Raw genomic sequence first — 20,485 nt, 5'->3', positions numbered from 1 at the left:
ACACAAACTATGAGCTAATTATATTATTATAGATAAAACAGCACAAGCGTCTATGCCACTCTGTTGTTACTTAAGACATGCTGAAAATTTTCTATGATTTTTAAATATTTTCTGGAGACTCCAATGTTTTCAATTTTGAGTAAATAAGACCCTCATGGTATCTCTCACAAAATGCTACTGAGTGACAGAGAATGTCCTGAATGAACACCACAGCCTCACTAACTGAGTATGTAGCAGGGTCGTTAGGTAGGCTCCTTTTCCTGTGACAATTACTTTTCCTTTCCCACAGTTTGAAGCAATTAAATACCTACAAAGTGCGCCTGTAATCCCAGCATTTCGGGAGGCAGAGGCAGGCGGATCACCTGAGGTCAGGAGTTTGAGACCAGCCTGGCTAACATGGTGAAACCCCGTTTCTACTAAGCACACACACACACACAAAATAGCCAGGCGTGGTGACGTGCGCCTGTAATCCCAGCTACTGGGGAGACTGAGAATTGCTTGAATCTGGGGGGGTGGTGATGGCCATTGCACTCCAGCCTTGGTGACAAGAGTGAAACTCTGTCTCAAAACAAACAAACAAACAAACAAATGGAGTGCACTTGACTCTTATGGGATGTTTTAATGGAGCACAGCTGTTTGATTATCTGCATTAAACCAGACTTTGTTCTTCTATTGTTCCTTCCAACTTTGTTTTAATAGTTCAGGATGGATGCGGCAAAATTAGTGTCTGTTTGTATATTATGTTTATAAATAAAAACTTGTGTAGAAAAGTCCATGTGGGTTAACAACACTCAGAACAACTTGTGGAACTCCAGACTGGAGCACACCCATCCCATAATCTGCTGAGGAATCATTGTCTACTTAACTGCTCCTGTTTATTAAACCTATTAATTGCATTTGATACTCTGTCTGCGTCAGTGGTCATTACTCATTAACTTCTCTACTCACACCAGTGTGCCAACTTAAGGTTTTACTGTGACAGTGAAGGACTCGACTCCACTGTACCCACGCCAGAGATCATGAGGATAGGCCCTGTTGAGTTGAATATTGAATATTACCCACAGCCATTCCTTCAACAGACTAAGTGGTATGGAGAAAAACAGGAGAAAAACAAGAAAAAAGGAAGCAAGGTTTGGAAAAACAGAGTAGTCAAATATTAGAAGTACTCTGATAACTCCTTCAAGATTATTTTGGTCCTCTCACCTCTTCCTACGTGCTATGACTCAAGGGCATAACATTGTTGATACCATTTCTGAGGGAATGATAAAGACGGAGGGGTCCTCTTTTACCTTCTCCCATTATTACAATATCCTGACTTTTTATCAAACTAGTTTCATTATGGGAAGAACTGGAGGCTCTCCGTTGGTGGATAAAATACAAGGCAATTCATTTTAAGACTTTGTGAGATGAAGGCATGTTAGTGGGAGCCCTGGATGGGAAAGGAAATAGACTGTCCACACTGGCCAGCGGCAATGAGGAAACAGCATAAACACAAGAGGGGTGGAGGCTGGAATTACAAAGGGAGGGTGCCGAGGACAACTTCTGAAAATGGAGAGAGTAATAAGCCAAGCAGAGGGAACAATGATAAACTTAAGCTATTTAACCATTTTACATAGTGTTGCTTTGTACATGTGGAGGAAAATCAGAGGGAGAAGCAGTTTGTAATGCAATATTATTCATTAAATGGTACCAGTGCCAGGAAAGTAATTTAAAACCAAAGCAATGTTACCACTGAATTTTTATCAAGTCATCGTTTTATCTGCATAAACAGAGAAATGCCCACACATGATTGCAAATGTTGTATCTAACATAGGTAAGAAGAGGATTAACACACAGGGGTGGGGGGCCGGTGGCAGTGAGCTAAAGCAAGCTCCTAGCCAACAAAGCAAAGTGGACATCAAATTGCAAGCCTTAAACTGCTCTGCTCAATGGCATGTTTTGACTTGTGACACCGGTAAGCTCCCCAAATATTTTTAGGACTTTACTGGAAGTGTCAAATGGAGCAAAAGCTTAAGATTTCACTGAAGGTTTAGTAATGCAGCCATGAGATTAGAGCTGTGCCCATGAAGCCTGAAGAGACGAGCAAATTGCAAGGGTTTATTCAAGTCAAACAATTTCAGTTGCTGTTACTTTTCTGTTAGGCTGAGGTAAATACAGGTAGATTAACAAATAAACTCATAGATATTAGAGACAGACAGATAATCTAGTGGTTAAAATTCTAAGAAGACTTGTACCTGGCTATTTGCATGTGAATTCCAGCTCTGAGGCTTACTTGATGTGTAAGCTTAGGCAAGATATTTCATACTTCTCCTGCCTTAGTTTCTTCATTTTCCAAATGGAAATTATCGAATTTTACCTCACAGGGTTGTTGTGAGGATTAAATGAGATAATGTATAGTGTTTAAAATGGTATCAGTTAAACAGTGCTCAATAAATGATATTATATATTTGAATATTTTAATCAGATAAAAGGCAGTAATACTACATTGCATTTCTTTATTCACACTCTTTGGGGCAAGTAAGCACCCTCATATGGTACAGAATTTCTCCCAGATTGTCCTAAATTGATCCAACCCTGAGGCTTTCAGCCTTCCAAAGAATGAAATCAGTGCCTCTGGTGACATAAAGGCCAGGGGCTCCCTGTATAATATTCATGGTACTCCAAGTTTTGCTGGCCCTTTTAGCTTTATAGAAACAATATACAGAATTATCAACCTTCATCACAGCCCCAGGTTTTTAAATAAACTTTTAAGAAAATACTATATCTCTTTTTAATTCTCCAGTCACTTGTTTTTTTCTTATGATTTTATTTCAAAATAGTATAGATTTAGCTTTGCCAATTTATTTTAGGGTTTCAGTCTCCCACAGCTTAAAATTTGGCCCTCTCTGGAACACATATCCCTTTCAAATATTGCCCATGCTGTTTTAAAGTATCATTAGAATTAAATGTTATAAGTTATAAGTAGTTGTACTGTTAGGAAAAAGAATCTGATTACCCCCAAAAATGTATAGAAATAGGTTCATAATAGCTTTAGGGACATGATTTTGACTTTAAGCAACCCAGAAAATGAGATGCTAGTTTATTTTTGAGAACTTCTAAAGGAGATTTCTAAATCTCCTCTGGCGGCAGCTTTACAGTGATATAAAATAATCATTCCTAGTGGGATGAGAAAAATGCTGAGAATTAGACAGTGGTTCAATCACAGGTACCTCCAAAACCAACTTCCCAAATCACTGCAGCTGGGATGCCAAGGTTGGGGTGGGGCGTGGGGCTGAAATTTCTATTCTGAAATCACCACATTGACTAAAACCAAACAGATAATTTTTAAAAGTCTGACTTTTTTGGACATGGATGACTTAGATTTGCTGTCCATATCGACCAGACTTTTTAAACTTCACAACTTCACTTGAACTATTCAAGAATCATTGATGATTTTTTTTCTTAGAGTTTTCAAAAGTAAAGTCACTTGACTCAGTTGCTCCAAAAAGTCCAGTCAGAGGTTTAAAGCTAGTATTGAGGGATAAGCTTTCAGCTGATACTAAATCATACTGCTCTGAAAATAATATAGTTTAGGATTGCATGCTGTGGAAAAGACGATTAGCCGCCCTCTGAAATCCATTCTTCTCTTAGGCACACAGCTAGACTGCATTTCCCAGACTAAGACTGCATTTAGTTAGGTGAAACATGAGCTCAAGTTCTATATTGAAATGTGAGCAGAAGGTCTGCCGTTATTGGGCTGGGGTTTTTAAAAGAGTAGCCATGCCCGCTCCGTGTTCTTTTTCTCTTTCTGCTCGACAAAAAGGAATCCAGCAGTTCTAGGGTAGGAGCTCCCTGCTGAAGACGGCAGAACTTCTGCCAGTCAGGTTTTCAAATGTCTGCATACAGAAGAGGTAACCCGCAACAAGGATCGTGCCTTGGACTGATGTACGGGTAAGGAATATGCTTATACTATATGTAAGTTTGGCTTTATTTATTAGTTTAACATATCTTAACATTATATATACACACGCACATATATTTGGCTTTATTTATTAGTTTAACATATCTTAACTATGATATATGCCATATTTTAAAGTTACGCGCTCTTACTAAAATCACATGGGAGCAGAGACATGGTAGCTTCACTTTCATGCTTTTTACTTTGCCAAAGGTGCTTTCACATGCATTATTGCTTAGGAGTCTCACAACAACCTACGAAAAACAGTAGCTCTAAAAAAAATCATAATTTTGTTTTCAAATATTACTGCAGTAAGATAACTAGAAAAGCCACAAGTTAACTTAAGAGACATAAACCTATTTTTCAAACTTTTGATATTTTGCAATAGAAAATTCCACGGAACTACAAAAAAATCAGATTTTTAATTTCAAACTTGAGTTGATAATAAATATGCTGTGAAGATTTGTTTCAGTGGTCCAAATTACCAATAAGAAAATGTTACACTTAATGTAATAATTGCCCTTACCTGCCAAAGATGACATATTGATAATGATGCCGCCTTCACCTCCATTTTGCTTACTCATGTAATCCAAACCAAGATAGGTTCCACTGATAACAGAAACCTAATCCAGGGGCATAAGTGAGAAAAGGAACATAGTCATTATCCTTCACCATATTTTCACACACCAAAGTTTTTATAGCTATTCCAGATACCTAGGGAGATTTCTGCAAATATTATCAATGAAAGGTTTTAAAAGAGCTTTGTTTTTAAAGTTAGTCATTAAACCTGGATTCTTTTTGTTTGCCTAATCATTGTGGAGCTTGTCATATATCTCCAAAACTTCACTTAGTTGCCTAATATGAGATTTTACGCTACAGGTTGTATTCCAAAAATGTCTGTTACTTTCACTCAATTCTCAACATCTTCAATAATTCCATATATTCTTTTTGTTTTCTAAATGTTGGACATAAAATTTATTTACCCTTCTTCTCTGCATATGGTTCTCATGTCTCAGTATTCCACACTTATCTACTCTGTTTAATTCTCTTGGATCTTGGAATATAGAATAGTGCTTACCCTTGATTTCCTAGAGATTTAATTTTCTCTCTTTTTCTTTCTAATAAAAATTCTATTTTGCTCCTGTATCTACCTCCTCTCCACACAATACAGAGGAAGGTGGTCTGCCCAAATGTAATGTAGACACTGATTAATTAATTTAATTCAGTCATGGAAATCCCATTCTCCTTGACAGTGGCTGGTTTCAGAACCAGCAAATAACCCAGTTTTGGTCAGTGAGACCTGGAAGGCAATCAGCTACAGATGGGGGAACAGGATGGATGCTACTGAGAAATTTTTTGTTGCTCTTAAAAAAAACAGAAGAAACGGTTACATTGCCTGCTCTATATGAATGTCATAACTTAAACGGACAACCCGTATTTCCTAGTATCCTAAAGATGAAACCGACATAAGAATGGTCAGTGGGAGGGCTGACAGGACTCTGGACCCTGATGATATCATTGACCTGTAAGATCAAGCATTCCTGAACTCCGTGTTGTGTGAAATCACATAAATGTTTTATCCAGTTTAAGTGGTGATTTTTAGTTAGCAGGACATCTGGTCTTTAGTAGTGTCTGTCACTAAATTTTGTTAATCACTGCTTACAGCTATCCTTTTGATAGTTTACTGTTTTGCCACTTATATCCAAGTGTAGGCACTTTTCCTGTTTTATTTTAATCACTACCAAAAAAAAAAAAAATAGGAAAAAAAAAAAAAAACAACCTGTGAGATCAAATTGATATTTCAGACCTTAGTTTTCCTTTTGGATTTATGAAGTCCTATCCCTTCCAGCTCAGACTTTTAAAAAAGGAAAATTCTATTTTGACATCTTAATTCCTATTTTTTTCATGCTTTACAATACTGCAAAGAAAACGATACAATAGGTAACAAGTCTGAAACTGAGGTTACACAGGTGTTTACCTTCTTTTTTCTTACAAATTTCCTTTGAAGTGTTTTTTTACAAGGATTCAGATATACTTCTCCTACCTAATAGTAGCTCTAGAACAAGAAAGGAAATTGGAGATTCTATTCACTTAAGTCATGTGCCAGTTTGATATTAAGTAGGCTTAGGGAGAATGAATAAAATCTCCACATGATTTTCTTTAGAAAGGAAAACCAAAACATTAATTGTTTATATAAGAAGAAAAAGATGTAGATGGCTGAAGTTACTGAAGCCAGTTAGATTCTGTTAGTTTCTGCAGAAGTTTCCAGCATGTCTGAACAGAACTTCTGTTCATGCGTATTGGCACTATGCTTTTATTTTCAGGTATTACAGCTTTGATGACACCCCACTGTTGTGTTTTCAACATGAACAAGATGAAGCCAGACAGAAAATTGGGGAATATTTAAGATTTATTTTTAAAAAGCAATATTTATCTTTAGATCTTTGGTGGAGGAAGGCAAGGGATTATTTTTCTCATCCATTATCAGGTTAAGAACTGGGCAATGATTCAAATGAAAGAGTTCAAAGGATGAATCTACAAGACAGGGTCTAATGCTTTGGCTATGTAGAAATGATATTTTTCACTTTTCCTCCTTTATTATAACAATGTATTCCTTATTCTAGACTGTATATGCATGCGTGTGTGTGTGTGTGTCTGTATATTATATATGCTTCACCATGTTGGCCAGGCTGGTCTCGAACTCCTGGCCCACCTCAGCCTCCTGAAGTGCTGGGATTACAGGCATGAGCCACTGTGCCTGGCCAGAAAATGTAGATTTTGATGCTCTGGAAGGGAAGTGTAATTTATTGAATGAATTCTATGCAGTGGCACTGTGCTAGATGTTCACATAAACTGTGGTTTATTTAAGTGTAATAGTCCTTAGAGATAGGGAGTTTACATTCCTCCATGGGAAGTTCAATATGAGAGAAATTAAATTAAAGTTTATAAGTTATAGATTCAGGACTGGATTCTAATTTTGACTAATCCCAAAGAAATATATTTCCCAGTGCAAATCTTTAGTCAATAAGTGCATTTCAGAAAAAAAAAATGACTATCAATATTCATCTATTTTGTTTAAATCTTATTTGAACATATTGACCCACTTTTGCCTAGTGTTCCATTATTGGAATACTAAGCATGTGAGAGTTCTTTATATCCTACTGCTCAAGTTCATCGCCAAGGTCTAATTTTTAACTCATGCAAAAATTCAAAATATTGCAACTTCTGGCATAAACGGGTTAAGGAATTCAATGTATATTAGTTAAATGCCAAAATTAGACTATAAGTTCCACATCAGTGGGGATGAACATATTTAAGTTTATTGAAACTTCAGAAAGTTACAAGACTACATGACAGAATTACCATTCCAATATTCAAAGTTAAGTTTCCCTCTGCCCAATTGCCAGCATGACTGTTTATAGTTTTGCAAAGACTCATTCTTTCCTGAACATTTCCTTTTTTTTTTAAATTTTATTTTGTTTTACGATATGGAGTCTCGCACTGTTGCCCAGGCTGGAGTGCAGTGTCGCCATCTCGGCTCACTGCAAGCTCTGCCTCCAGGGTTCACGCCATTCTCCTGCCTCAGCCTCTCGAGTAGCTGGGACTACAGGTGCCCGCCACTACGCCCGGCTAATTTTTAGTATTTTTAGTAGAGACTGGGTTTCACCATGTTAGCCAGGATGGTCTTGATCTCCTGACCTCGTGATCCACCCACCTAAGCCTCCGAAAGTGCTGGGATTACAGGCGTGAGCCACCGCGCCCGGCCTCCTGAACATTTCTTCTGTGTTCTGAACAGCTATAAATAATGCTGCTGTTATTGTCTTCAGACTAAGGAGGAAGTATAAAATAGCCTAATGCAAACAAAAGACTGGGAAAAGGTTTAGTAGGAAGAAGGATGAGATCAGCAAAGTGAAAAATAAGGAGTAAATTTGATAAGGAGTAAAAGTGGAAGGACAGATGATACTGTTTGGAAGAACTAATCTATTTGGAAGGCAATGTAGTGAAACATAAAAGTGAATACTCTCATGTATGCAAAATATCATATACAGGTAATGGCAGTTGACCCAGTAACTATTAACTAACATCTATAAGGACACAAAACAATAGTTTTCTGCCTTGAAAGAACCTGTGGTTTACTAGCATGAATAGCATGAATTATGTATATATTAAAATAATTCTAATAAAATTAAAAAACTAGTAAGCCCTATGAGAATGGTGTAAATATGTTGTACAGTATTTCAGAAGAGGGAGAGATATATGGTAAGGTCCTTTAAGAGGTTACTCACGGACAGGGGCAGTAATACAGAAAAACATGCCAAAGAACAAACATGGAATTGTAGAAGACCCAAGGAGGCAAATTAAATCCAGAGCAGAGTTTCAAAAGAGGGTTATATAAACTACACACAAATATTTGCATTATGATAACAGAGATAATCAAGTTGGAAGTAGAATGATTGGTCCAATTCTACTCTTGCAATGGGTTTAGGTAGGAGAGGAAGTAACATATTTTTAAGTAATACATTGGTAACAAAGTTTACATGATGTTTTCTCCATGTAAAGTTATGTCATCAGTTCCTGATGTTAAGCTAAAAAGTGGCCTACGTCAGCAGAGTCCGAAGAAAAATAAAGGCTGGATAAATTTCAATGGAGAAGGAACTAGGACTGTTAGTTTTAACTAAAGGATCACAATAAAATTCCCCTGGTCTTCCAGAACTTCCAATTTGCCCATGATATTGGCACTTTCCAGCTCAGAGCAGGTATTCACACAGGCTACGTTAAAGCAAACATGCCCTCTCAGCTGGATGAAGACATCAGTGGAATTCTGTAACTTTGTAATAATTGCCTCAATATTTCCATGTTTCTTTATGTTAACTGTAATCATTGCACACTGTTTCTGACAGCTGCTTTCTCAGAGAAAAGACACAGCAAGGGTCCATGAGGAAGTCACCGAATATAGGAACTATATACTCTATTAATTTTATCCGTAAAAATATCTGTAGATATTACTGATGAAGCTATTACAAATATCAGTAGTAATGTTAAAGAGATAAACGTGTTGTGCAGGTTGTGCTTTTTCCCTGGGATAGCCTGGTTCAAAGAAAATCTCATCATTTAATGTAGTTTTGGAAAGTGGCATGAGTCTATATTCTTAAAAATCCCTGCAGTTCCCAATTAGCTATATTTTCAAAATGTTTGTTTTATCAGGCTACTAAAAGATGTAATGAAATACAATTCTTAATAAGTCAGGGGTAACCTCCGAAGAGTAAATATAAAATGCATAGTTTTTTTTTTTTTTAACCAGCCTAAGAAAATTAAAGCTATATAATGCATTTAGGTAACAAACAGTAAAAGAATAAAAACAAAAGAAAACAGTAAACATTAAAGTATAAATCAGAAGTTTAACTTTAAAAAAACAAATTTAAAAATCAATAAATTGTAACAATTAGCAACTTATCCTCTGAATATTATATATTTATAATATATAGAGTCTAAACTTATAGAATTACTAAAAGAGGTAGGCAAACTGACATTTGCCATTTGAGATAAGAATGCCTCTGTTGAGAAATAAACAGATCAAGGACATAAAAGGAAGCCAAGATACAGATGACACCCAAACCAAATAAGAACATTGTAAGAAAAGAAAATTAAGAATAATACAATTTCTAAGTACAGAAGCACAAATACTAAATTAGGAATTTAAAAAATTCAATGGTATATTAAACATTCATATACCATAATAATGTAAGATTTAGCCAAGAGATGTAAGTATGATTCACAGTCAGAATATCTCATTTCAATACATTTCTACCCTAAAGCAGAAGAAGGTCACAGAACTGTCTCAACTCAGGAAAATCAGCTATCAGTTCTCTCCAAACACATGTATGTATATTTGCAATTAGAATCCCAAAAAGATTTTGAGGGAAACTTGACAGTTTCAAGTTATTTTCACATATAATGAACCAGGTACACTGGAGAAAAAGTTTTAAAAGAACTGCAAAGAAGGTACTCATACTGTAAAATAGAATCTTCTTTCTTAATTAAAAGATTTCAGGTAAAATTCAACATCCTTTCATGTTAAAAAATTCTCGACAACATAGGCATCGAAGTAACATAAAGCGAACATCATACTGAGTGGGAAAAAGCTGGAAGCATTCCCCTTGAGAGCTGAAACAAGACAAGGATGCCAAGTCTCACCACTCACATTCAACATAGTACTGGAAATCCAAGCCAGAGCAACCTGCCAAGAGAAAGAAATAAGGGCATCTAAACAGGAAGAGAGGAAGTCAAGCTATCTTTGTTTGCAAACAATATGATTCTATACATAGAAAACAGCATACTCTCTGCCCAAAGGTTCCTAGAACTGAAAAACAATTTAAGTTACATTTCAGGATACAAAACCAATGTACAAAAATCAGTAATGTTTCCAAACACCAATAATATCCAAGCTAAGAGGCAAATCAAGAATGCAATCCCATTTACAACAACCACAAAAAGAGTAAAATACCTACGAATACAGCTGACCAATGAGGTGAAAGATCTCTACAATGAGAATTGTAAAACACTACTGAAAGGAATCAGAGTCATTATTAAATGAAAAAACATTCCATGTTCATGGATAGGAAGAATCGATATTGTTAAAATGGCCATACTGCCCAAAGCAATTTACAGATTCAACGCTATTCCCACCAAACTACCATCATCATTTCCACAGAATTAAAAAAAAAAAACTATTTTCAAATTCATATGGAATCCAAAGAGTCACAATAGTCAAAGCAATTCTAAGTAAAATGAACAAAGCTAGAGGCGTCACACTACTCGACTTCAAACTATACAAGCCTACAGTAACCAAAACAACATGGTACTGGTGCAAAAACAGATATATAGACCAATGGAACAGAATGGAGAAGCCAGAAATAAAGCTGTACGCCTACAATCATCTGATCTTTCACAAAATCAACAAAAACGAGCATGGGGAAAGAATGCACTATTCAATAAATGGTGCTAGAATAACCAAGTATCCATATGCAGAAGACTGAAACTGGACCCCTTCCTTACACCATTTTAAAAATCAACTGAAGATGAATTAAAGACTTATATATAAAACCTAAAACTATACAAATCCTAGAAGAAAACACAAAACACCCCATTCTGAACACATGCCATGGCAAAGATCTCATGATGAAGTCTCCAAAAGCAATTGCAATAAAACCAAAAATAGAGAGATAGGACCTAATTAAACTAAAGAGCTTCTGCACAGCAAAAGAAACTATCAAAGCAGTAAACAGATAACCTACAGAACTGGAGAAAATATTTGCAAACTATGAATGTGACAAAGTTCTAATATACAGAATATGTAAGGAACTTTAAGAAATCAAGCAAAACCAAAACAACCCCATTAAAAAAAAGGGCAAAGGACATAAACAGACTTTTGTGACTGCTTCTCAGAAGAGGACAGACACATGGCCAACAAACGTAAAAAATGTGCTCAGTATCACTAATCATCAGAGAAATGCAAATCAGAACCACAATGAAATACAATTTCACAGCAGTCAGAACGGCTATCATTAAAAAGTAAAAAAAAAAAGTAAATAATGGATGCTGGCTTGGCGAGGTTGCAGAGAAAAGAGAACACTTGTATGCTGTTGGTAGGAAAGTAAAAGACACCATGGAAAGCATTTTGGAGCTCTTCTCAAAGAACTTAAAACAGAACTACCATTCGACCCAGCAACCCCATTATTGGGTATACACCCAAAGGAACATAAATCATTCTACCAAAAAAGACACAGCACTCATATGGTCATCACAACACTGTTCACAATAGCAAAGACAGAATCAACCTAGATGCGCATCAATGGTGGACTGGATAAAGAAAATGGGTACATATGCAACATGAAACACTACGCACCCATAAAAAAGGAAGTCATGTTGGTTGTAACAACATGGATGCGGCTAGAGGTCATTACCCTAAGCAAATTAATGCAAGAACAGAAAATCAAATACCTCATGTTCTCACTTACAAATAGGAACAAAACATTAAGTACATATGGATACAAAGGTGGGAACAACAGTCACCAAGGTCTACTTGAGGATGTAGGGTGGGAGAAGGGTGAAAGTGGGAAAACTATCTGTGGGTTGCTATGACCACTATGTAGGTGATGAAATTATCTGTACACCGAATGCCAGTGACACACAATTTACTTGGGTAACAAATCTGCACATGTATACCCTGAACCTAAAATAAAAGTTGAAAAAGGATAACCAACAAAAATAATTTAAAAATTTAAAAAATTAAAAGAAAAATGTATTTTAGGTATCTGTCAAGTTTCGGGAGCAATTCTGTACTCTTCTCAAGGTAGGACTTACAGATTTAGCTCTTTTGTGGTGTAGTGTCATCCTCATTGCCTCTATCAAGTTATTATAGCAGTTAGGTAATTACTCATGGGCATTTCAATTTAAGTAAAAAATGTATTGACTAAACACTATCTTCAAGATATTGCGTTGATTACTGAAGGAGAAACAAAGAAAAACACAACCCAGTTCTTGTTTTTATGGAGTTTATAATTTACTAGGAGGATATCATGAAGTAGGAGGCCACTCCCTGTACCTTTATACACATACAGTGGCCAAATTGTACTCTACAATTACCTGCTTGTTAGATTGGTGAGAATGACCTCAGCAAGGGCAGGGTGACCCCAGGCACAGCCTATTTGACATTTTGTTTTAGTCAACGTTTGATTTTTACTAAACTCCAATATCTTATGTCAAGGGCATTTATAGAATGAGATAACCCACAAACTCATGACTCAATGGATAAAAGAGAAAATTGTATTTCTTAATTCTACCATTTTTAAGAGCTAAATAATTATTAAACATTGTGTAAATCATACACACACACACACCCCCCATGAACTTTCAGGATAAAAAGTCCTACTAATTACAAAGTTCAATTGTCACTTTAATTTTGTTTTCTGTTACATTCTGGCATTTAATTAAGATTACTTTTAAATAAATAAGTCAGTGGTTGACCAGCTTTTTCTGTAAAGTGCCAGATTGTACATATTTTAGTCATTGAATGCCACAGGATGTGTTACAAATATTAAACTTTGCCCCTATATCATGAAAATAGCCAATGACAATACTTAAATGAATGACTGTGGCTGTGTTGCAATAAAACTTTATAGACACTGAAAGTTGAATTTCATATAATCATATGATTCTTCTCTTGAATTTCTCAACCATTTAGAAATGTAGAAAGGTATTTTTAGCTTGCAGGTCATACCAAAAGAGCTGGCAGGCTATTTTGATCTGTGGGTCATAGTCCGCCAACCCCTGAGTTAAGCAATCAATTATATTTTATTCGTGCTTCTTTCTAATATTTTAAGACAGACTTACTTTCATCATTAAATGTCTTCCTTTTTATCAAAGAAAATGCTTTTATCTAGCTTTCTGTAACTTCCCTTTTTCTATATTGTAGGTCATTGTTTTGTTTCCATGACTCCAAGAACCTTTTTTTCTTTATAAACATCAAGTTATTAAATAATTATAGACAAGAAACATAGCTAAGATAACTCACCAAATTGATTTGCAGAGTTTTTTCCCAGTTTTTCTCATTATTCACTCCAGCATTATTGACCAAAATGTCCAATCTTCCAAAGTGGTCTACAACTTTTCTAAAAGTGTCTAATTATAAAACAAGACATTATTGATACATTCTTATTTTCCATGTATACATTTAAATCATGTCCTATGCCATGAGAGGGATTTCAGTTTAGTTACCCTCATACTGAAAATTATTAAACTCATGGGCTGACTGTAATTAATTCCTTGCTTCTCAGCGTGTGGTTTGTGGACTAGAAGCATCAATCTGGCAGCTTGGTAAGAATGCAGAAATTTGCAGACACCACAGACCAACTGAATAAGAATCTTAACTTTAACATATTCATATATGATTTGTATGCACATTGAAGTTCTATAAGCAGTAACTTAATGGGGTAAATTTTAGAGAGCTGAGCTAAAATCCTAAGCTAAGAACTCGTTGAAGTCAGTTAGGGCAAGCAACATCTCTTAGTCCCTGAGAAGTTACTGAAGTTCTGCAGCTTAGACTATGGTAACATCATTTTCTATAAGCCACACTAAATTCATAAAGTGTTATGTTAATACAAGTATTCTTGTATATTCAGATCTATTATGCATGTTTGGGGGAGTTTTTATATCTTAGCTAAAGTCTACTTTTCATTCAGTTGATTTTATTTGATTACTGAAACTTCGATGTTTACTATTTCCTTCTTTTCTTCTTTCTCACTACTATTACTACTTCAGATTACTAGTTTGTATAAAACTATGTTCAAACAGGATAAAGTTGGCACGGATTCTGAGGCCTGAGTGTCTTTCATTACACTGTCCAATCACATGTCTATTGTTTCTCAAAGCAGCCTTTGACATAGTTCTAATTGATTTAAACTGTTTCCCTGAGCCTTTGATCATTCATTCTACTTATATTATTTTACACTATGGATAAAAATTGTGGTTATTTTTCTATATGACAGAAATATATTCTCAGGTCTCCAGGCCAACATATGAAGTCCTTAAAAACAGTAGGTCAGCATAAGCTTAATTTTGATTGAAATAAATTCATATAATCATTACCAACCACCAGACATATTGGGGAAGACATGGATTAATCAGTTCCCATACGGATAAATTACTATGCTAGTTGTTTACTAAAAACATTTTCAAGATTTCCTAATATGCACCTTTTACACGCACTGCACGGGAATGGAAGAACAACAAAATACAATACAAAGTGTTTACTTTTTCATGGATTTTTTTTTTTTTTTTTTTTTTTTTTGAGTCAGAGTCTCGCTCTGTCTCCCAGGCTGGAGTGCAGTGGTGTGATCTCCGCTCACTGCAAGCTCCGCCTCCCGGGTTCCCGCCATTCTCCTGTCTCAGCCTCCCAAATAGCTGGGACTAGGGGCTCCCGCCACCACGCCCGGCTAATTTTTAGTATTTTTAGTAGAGACGGGGTTTCCCCATGTTAGCCAGGATGGTCTCGATCTCCTGACCTCGTTATCCGCCCCGCCTCTGCCTCTGAAAGTCCTGGGATTACAAGCGTGAGCCACTGCACTTGGCCTTTTTCATAGAATTTTAAAACGGTTTCTTAAGATCTCAAATTGGGTCCGGAAAAGGTCCCCCAGTATTTTTTTTTTTTTCTCTTCCATTCTGAATATGTTCTAACTCTTCATAACTCCACAGAAACAACTTTCACGTTTTGGAAAATGAAGGTGTTAAATATGTATATCTAATTGCCGCTTTAATTTTCTTTCCTCTTTCTGTTCTCCACCGTATTCCTTATACTCTGCCCTTCCCAATGTATAGTATACCATCTCGTTTTCTGACATCCCATTGAATTTCAGGCTCAAGCAACCTACGGTCTAGCTCTTGCTGACATTTATATGCTGTGGTACTCTTTGCAATTTATCTAAACTCTCTTGGCTGCAATTTGTTCATTTGTAAAATAAGTTATGTCTAGATTATCTCCAAGAACCTTTTCACCTCGTATTTTTATAATTTCCATACTGTCTAAATAGTTCTAAAAGTTGTAGGCAACATTAAATCCTGAAATTGGACAAATCAATGTCATGTTTTCTTTAGATGCAAACAAATGCTGATGTCCAGACAACATGTGGATTTCTCATGACCAACATGCCTTCCTGGGTCACTCATTATGTGTCTGAGTTTTTTTCCTCCTCCACCATCACTTATCCTTAAGGAATGTGTTTATAGCCAATATACTAATTTTAAATACTGGGAAAAAAACAATTAGTACAATTAGTAGTTAACTGTCATTTATGAAACTATATAAATTGAGACAGAAATGGCTTTCAGATTGTGTATACTGTTCCTTATTCCATCAGCATTAATATTAAGATCTGACCTGGCTCTATCCTTGATCCAAAATATCATGTACTATCAACATAATTGTCCTCTGACACAATATGTTCCTCTTGTACTGTGTTTCCAAATCTGTTCTGCTCATGCTTGTCATCTGTGTTATAGGTCTTTACTAGCATTTTCAGATTGCAGTTATGTAATTTCCTTTAAAATTTCTCTTAACTGTGGGTACACCACTTCCTTCTAACACATCAGTTCATTTTCCTTCTCTTACAGAATATTTTAAAATTTTAAAATAAATTTACACTTGATGTCCCTTTAAGAACTGGAGCACTGGAATAAGATTTGCAAAAGTTTTCGGACCCCTTGATTAAAAAGTGCCTAACAATTTACTCAGTCTCTTTGAATAAAACTTTGTGAAATACAAATATTTTACTTTTCCAGTTTTTCTCCAGAATTTTTTTTTCCTGTAAGTTTATTGGGGCACTCTCAAGTTCTCCAGTAGATGTACAAAAAAAAAAAAAAAAAAAAAAAAAAAAGAAAAAAAACAGCTTTATAATCAAAGCTGTTTATTGTGTATGCCAATATTGTCCCTGATACTTCACAAGTAGATTGGTCTATTTTAAGTGAGTAGCCGGAAACAGGAAAGCATTGAGGAAAGGCTGATAGAGACGTTTCTACTACAATTCTAACATTGTATAGTTTATTATGATTACTATTATTATTATTTTAAAGTACTGTCTCATTGGGGAAAAAGCCGGAGAAAACATATGGTCAAAAGCATCTAGCACTTCTGTGATGATGGTCCTTGAACTTGTATTCCGATATGTTTAAAACAACCATACTGCCACATTTGACTGTCATTGGCCAGCTTTCTGGGTGAAGTTGTTTGTCAAGAGTGCCTTAGCCTACTTTAATCTTCCAAGTTTTGTCTGCAATTTCAGTCATTTAATAATTACTGCAGCAGCACTGTCTTTGAATACATAGAGGAATTTTGATTACATTAAGTGCTGCCAAATGACTACACTAAAAGGATTTCTCCAGCAGTCTTGCCTTTCTTTCGGTTTTACAGCAATTAGGCTGTCAGAAGGAAACCTATCAGTCCAAACTGTCTTTTGGAGTTTCAAGGTAGCTTCTCTGGAGGAGGCAGCGGAGGCTGCACCCAGGGCCCCCTGGCACCGCTGCCTTCAGGTTGTTGCTTGCTCAGAGCACGTTCCGTTCCCAGTTGACAGATTGATTCCCCTGTCTTACCTCTCAGTTGTTGCTGGTCAGCCACATCGCACTGGATGAACAAAGTCTTCTGAGGTTCAAACTTCTCATCCAGGGCAGCTTTACACTGTACACCTGCTTCAAGATTCCAATCCACCAGCGCTACCTATAGACAAGAGGAGAGGAATCGCGGGCCTGCGCAGCTCACGAAACAGACGGACAAACAATAAACACACAAGAGACTCCCCTTCTGGACCTGAAATGTGGCAATTAGGTTCGGGTTCCCTCCCAGCCACTTTTGAGGTGTGCTCACAGCCTCAGCTTCAGCAAATTTTGGAAGTGGAGTGGGCACGCGGGGCGCGGCCTCCTTGTCTCCCCCAGTGCACCTCGGGCGGCGGGGCGAGTCTCGGAGTGTGTGAGCAGAGAAATTTCCGCGGCTGGGCGCCGGGCTTACCTTGGCGCCCTTAAGCAGCAGCGCCTCTGCAAAGGCTCTGCCTATGCCCTGAGCCGCGCCGGTCACCAGCGCCACTTTGCCGTTCACGTGCATGATGCAGCCACTGCTGGGACGGGCGGTGGGCGAGCTCCGCGTCTCCGCGCGGCCGCAGCTTTTATGTCCCCCCTGCGCGCGCGCGCGTGCAGCCCGGCGGGGCGCTCCCCTGCCAGTGGGCGGGGAGGAAACTGTCAAGCCAGCCCCCGCCGGGGAACCCACGACTGTGTCACCTGCCCCCTGAGCGCTCCGGAGAGCCAAGCTTCGCGATCTTTGCCTTCGGGACTCGCAGCCCTGCTCAAAGCCTCCCCTCAGCCTCTGGCTCCGTGATTGGCAGACAGCTGACAGAAGAAAAGTTAAAAGGTTATTTCTGAAGAAGAGTTTCCTTCAGTGTTCTAAAGACCAACTGGATAGAAGGAGAGCGGAGCAGAGGCTTGCAAGCTTGGATTCCTCCTCCTGCACTCCTTCCCGGCCCCGACTCGGGAACCAAACAAGCAAACAATAAAGCAGACTTGTTGCTCTTTTGTCTCAAAGTTTTGTGTGAGTTCCCATGTCATAATCACTGGGGTTGAGGGTGACGGGGAGCAGAAGTAACTAATACCATTGTTTTCTTCTTAGTTACATTTTGGACAAATTTTTACACATACTGGAGATGAGAAGTGAACTCTGCTCTGTCCTGAAAACCTGGAATCATAACATTTCAAGGCTAGGACTAGAGTCTCCTTGGCGCTGTGTTTCTGATCAGTGTCAATTGTGTGTCATATTGAGATATCCCCACAAGAACTGCCATCATCAACAGGCCCTCCAGACCCGCTGGTAGCCTAGCAAATTGTTGGCTCAATGGAATGTTTACTTGTTGAAATATGCCAACTTTGGAAGCTCTGAGTCAAGTTTGGGACAGACGTTCCTTGCTCTCCAGGAACTCCAGGACTAGCTGTATGCGGACTTGCATTCAGCAAGGGCTATTCCACTGACCTTTTTCTCTTTTTCTCATGTTGTCAGAGGCAGGCTGCAATTTTAATTCTGTAAACGTAATTGGTTGACCTTTTTTTTTCTCTTTTTTTCTTTTTTTAATCTTGAGACAAGATCTTGCTTTGTCTCCCTGGCTAGAATGCAGTGGCACAATCTCAGCTCTCTGCAACCTAAATCTCCAGGGCTCAAGCAATCCTCCTACCCTGGAGTCCCCAAAAGTGCTGAGATTACAGGCATGTGCCACTGTGCCCAGCTGGCATTTATTTTCTTAAAGAAAAAAAAATTCTAAATACTTGGGGGAAATGGGAGTTGAGCAAAAGATTGAGACTAACAGCAGAATAAATCATTTTTATATCTTTTTTGCCTGTTTCCAAGGGAGACACTGAGAAAGGTGGCTGGCTGGGCAGGGAAGGAGTGTATGAGGAGATTGTGTAAAATGTGTCTTGTCGTGTTGTTGGTAAGCTGCTAAGCAAATGTCTTTAACATTAATTTGAAATTAGGTCTTGACAAAATGTTGAGAAAGTAAGACAGGAAGATAGATGTTTAAGGATGATAATTCAAATTGTAATATGAAGAGTAAACTGAGGGGTCATATTGAAAGGAAATAATAGTAGAAGACAAAAAGAAAACAAGGAACCGAACAAAACTTCAGCTCCTCTAATGGCCTGCACAGAACATAGAACATAGAAGTTTCTGATGAAGGAACTGGCAAAAAAGACAGAAAAGGAACTGCTGGGGTAACATGGGAACATGTTGGGAGAACACAGGGTTGCAGTTTTTGTGGGAGAAGTAGTTTCAAGAAGAAAGAAGTAGTTAATAATGCAAAGCGCTCAGGTGAGCACCAGGGAATAAAGGATGGAGAAATATTTTGAATTTTTCAAGACAATATTTATTGTGAGTAAAGTTAGAAGGCGCGAAAACTGAACAGCTGGAATTAAAGCAGAAAATGACCTGTGAAAAGACAGATATTGTCATGGACTAAAGACCAAGGTTACATGGAAAGAGAAATGGACTGGATAGTAGTTGAAAAGATTAGATAGCAAATATGTTTTTCTTTTAAGAAAAGACAAGAAGATTGATTGAGGTCAAAGTGCAATGAGTCAAGGATAGTGACAAGTGGAAGAACAGGAAGAAGTGTGGCAGTGGGTGAGTGAGGCACAAGGGCATCAGCATTGGATTCAGACAAACTGGGTTTGGATCTTGTGTCTGCTACTGACCAGCTGTGTAACCTTGGGCAATTTGCTTCAACTCCGGGTCTCAGATTCCTTATTATAAAGTAAGCTTTTCTAAAAAAAAATGGTGAAAATTAAAATAGGTAAAACATATTAAAAACTATTACAGAGCTTGCCACAAAGTAATGTTACATTAATAGTAGTCCCAACATATTACTTCTGAAATATTTATGAATAATAAATGTGAGATAGAGAAAAGTGTGAGGAATAGGTTTTTTTAGTAGATAGCAAGGACTGAGGTCTAGAGAAAAGTTAGTACCCCTTCATCCCTTTCCCTCCTCTCAATTTCCACTGCCACTGTCCAGATTCATATTTTCTCAGCAGTTAGCTTCTCATTGCCTCCAAATTCCCCTCCCCCCGCTTTTTTTTTCATTGTGAGATGCTTTATTACAGTGAATTAAACTGTTTACCAAACCGTGATCTCTGTAAGGAAGGATTTTTTCCCTTTTTAGTTGATATGTAATAACTGTACATATTTATGTGATCTATATATAAAAAGTGATATATATGTACAGAGTGATATATCAATACATGTATACAATGTATAGTGATAAAATCAGGATTGCTTGTGTTGTATGCATTCAAAATCCTCTCTTCTAGCTTTTAGAACCTATACACTAAACTATTGTTAACCATATTCACCCTACATGTGTTCTAGAAAACACTAGAACTTATCCTCTACTCTAGCTGTTTCTTCATATCCATTAACCAACCTCTCCCTATACACACCTCACCTTACCCTTCCCAGCATCTGAT

At 37.3% G+C, this 20,485-nt stretch overlaps 1 protein-coding gene across 2 annotated transcripts in view; it reads right to left on the bottom strand.

Annotated features, from left to right (window-relative positions):
* Positions 1-17,648, bottom strand: part of LOC105466655 (15-hydroxyprostaglandin dehydrogenase) — a 31,093-nt gene extending 13,445 nt beyond the window's left edge. For both annotated transcript variants that reach the window (XM_011715735.3, XM_011715736.3), the window contains exons 1-4: positions 17,493-17,648; positions 17,081-17,204; positions 13,512-13,618; positions 4,464-4,560 (exon numbers count right to left, since the gene is read on the bottom strand). In XM_011715735.3, the coding sequence (XP_011714037.1) occupies positions 4,464-4,560; positions 13,512-13,618; positions 17,081-17,204; positions 17,493-17,585 (421 nt within the window). In that variant the 5' untranslated portion in view covers positions 17,586-17,648. The remainder of the gene's footprint in view (positions 1-4,463; positions 4,561-13,511; positions 13,619-17,080; positions 17,205-17,492) is intronic.
* Positions 17,649-20,485: the final 2,837 nt, after the last annotated feature.

Source organism: Macaca nemestrina, chromosome 3 (assembly GCF_043159975.1).
Source record: "Macaca nemestrina isolate mMacNem1 chromosome 3, mMacNem.hap1, whole genome shotgun sequence".
Classification (NCBI taxonomy): Eukaryota; Metazoa; Chordata; class Mammalia; order Primates; family Cercopithecidae; genus Macaca; species Macaca nemestrina.
This window is presented reverse-complemented; position numbering and strand designations above follow the sequence as displayed.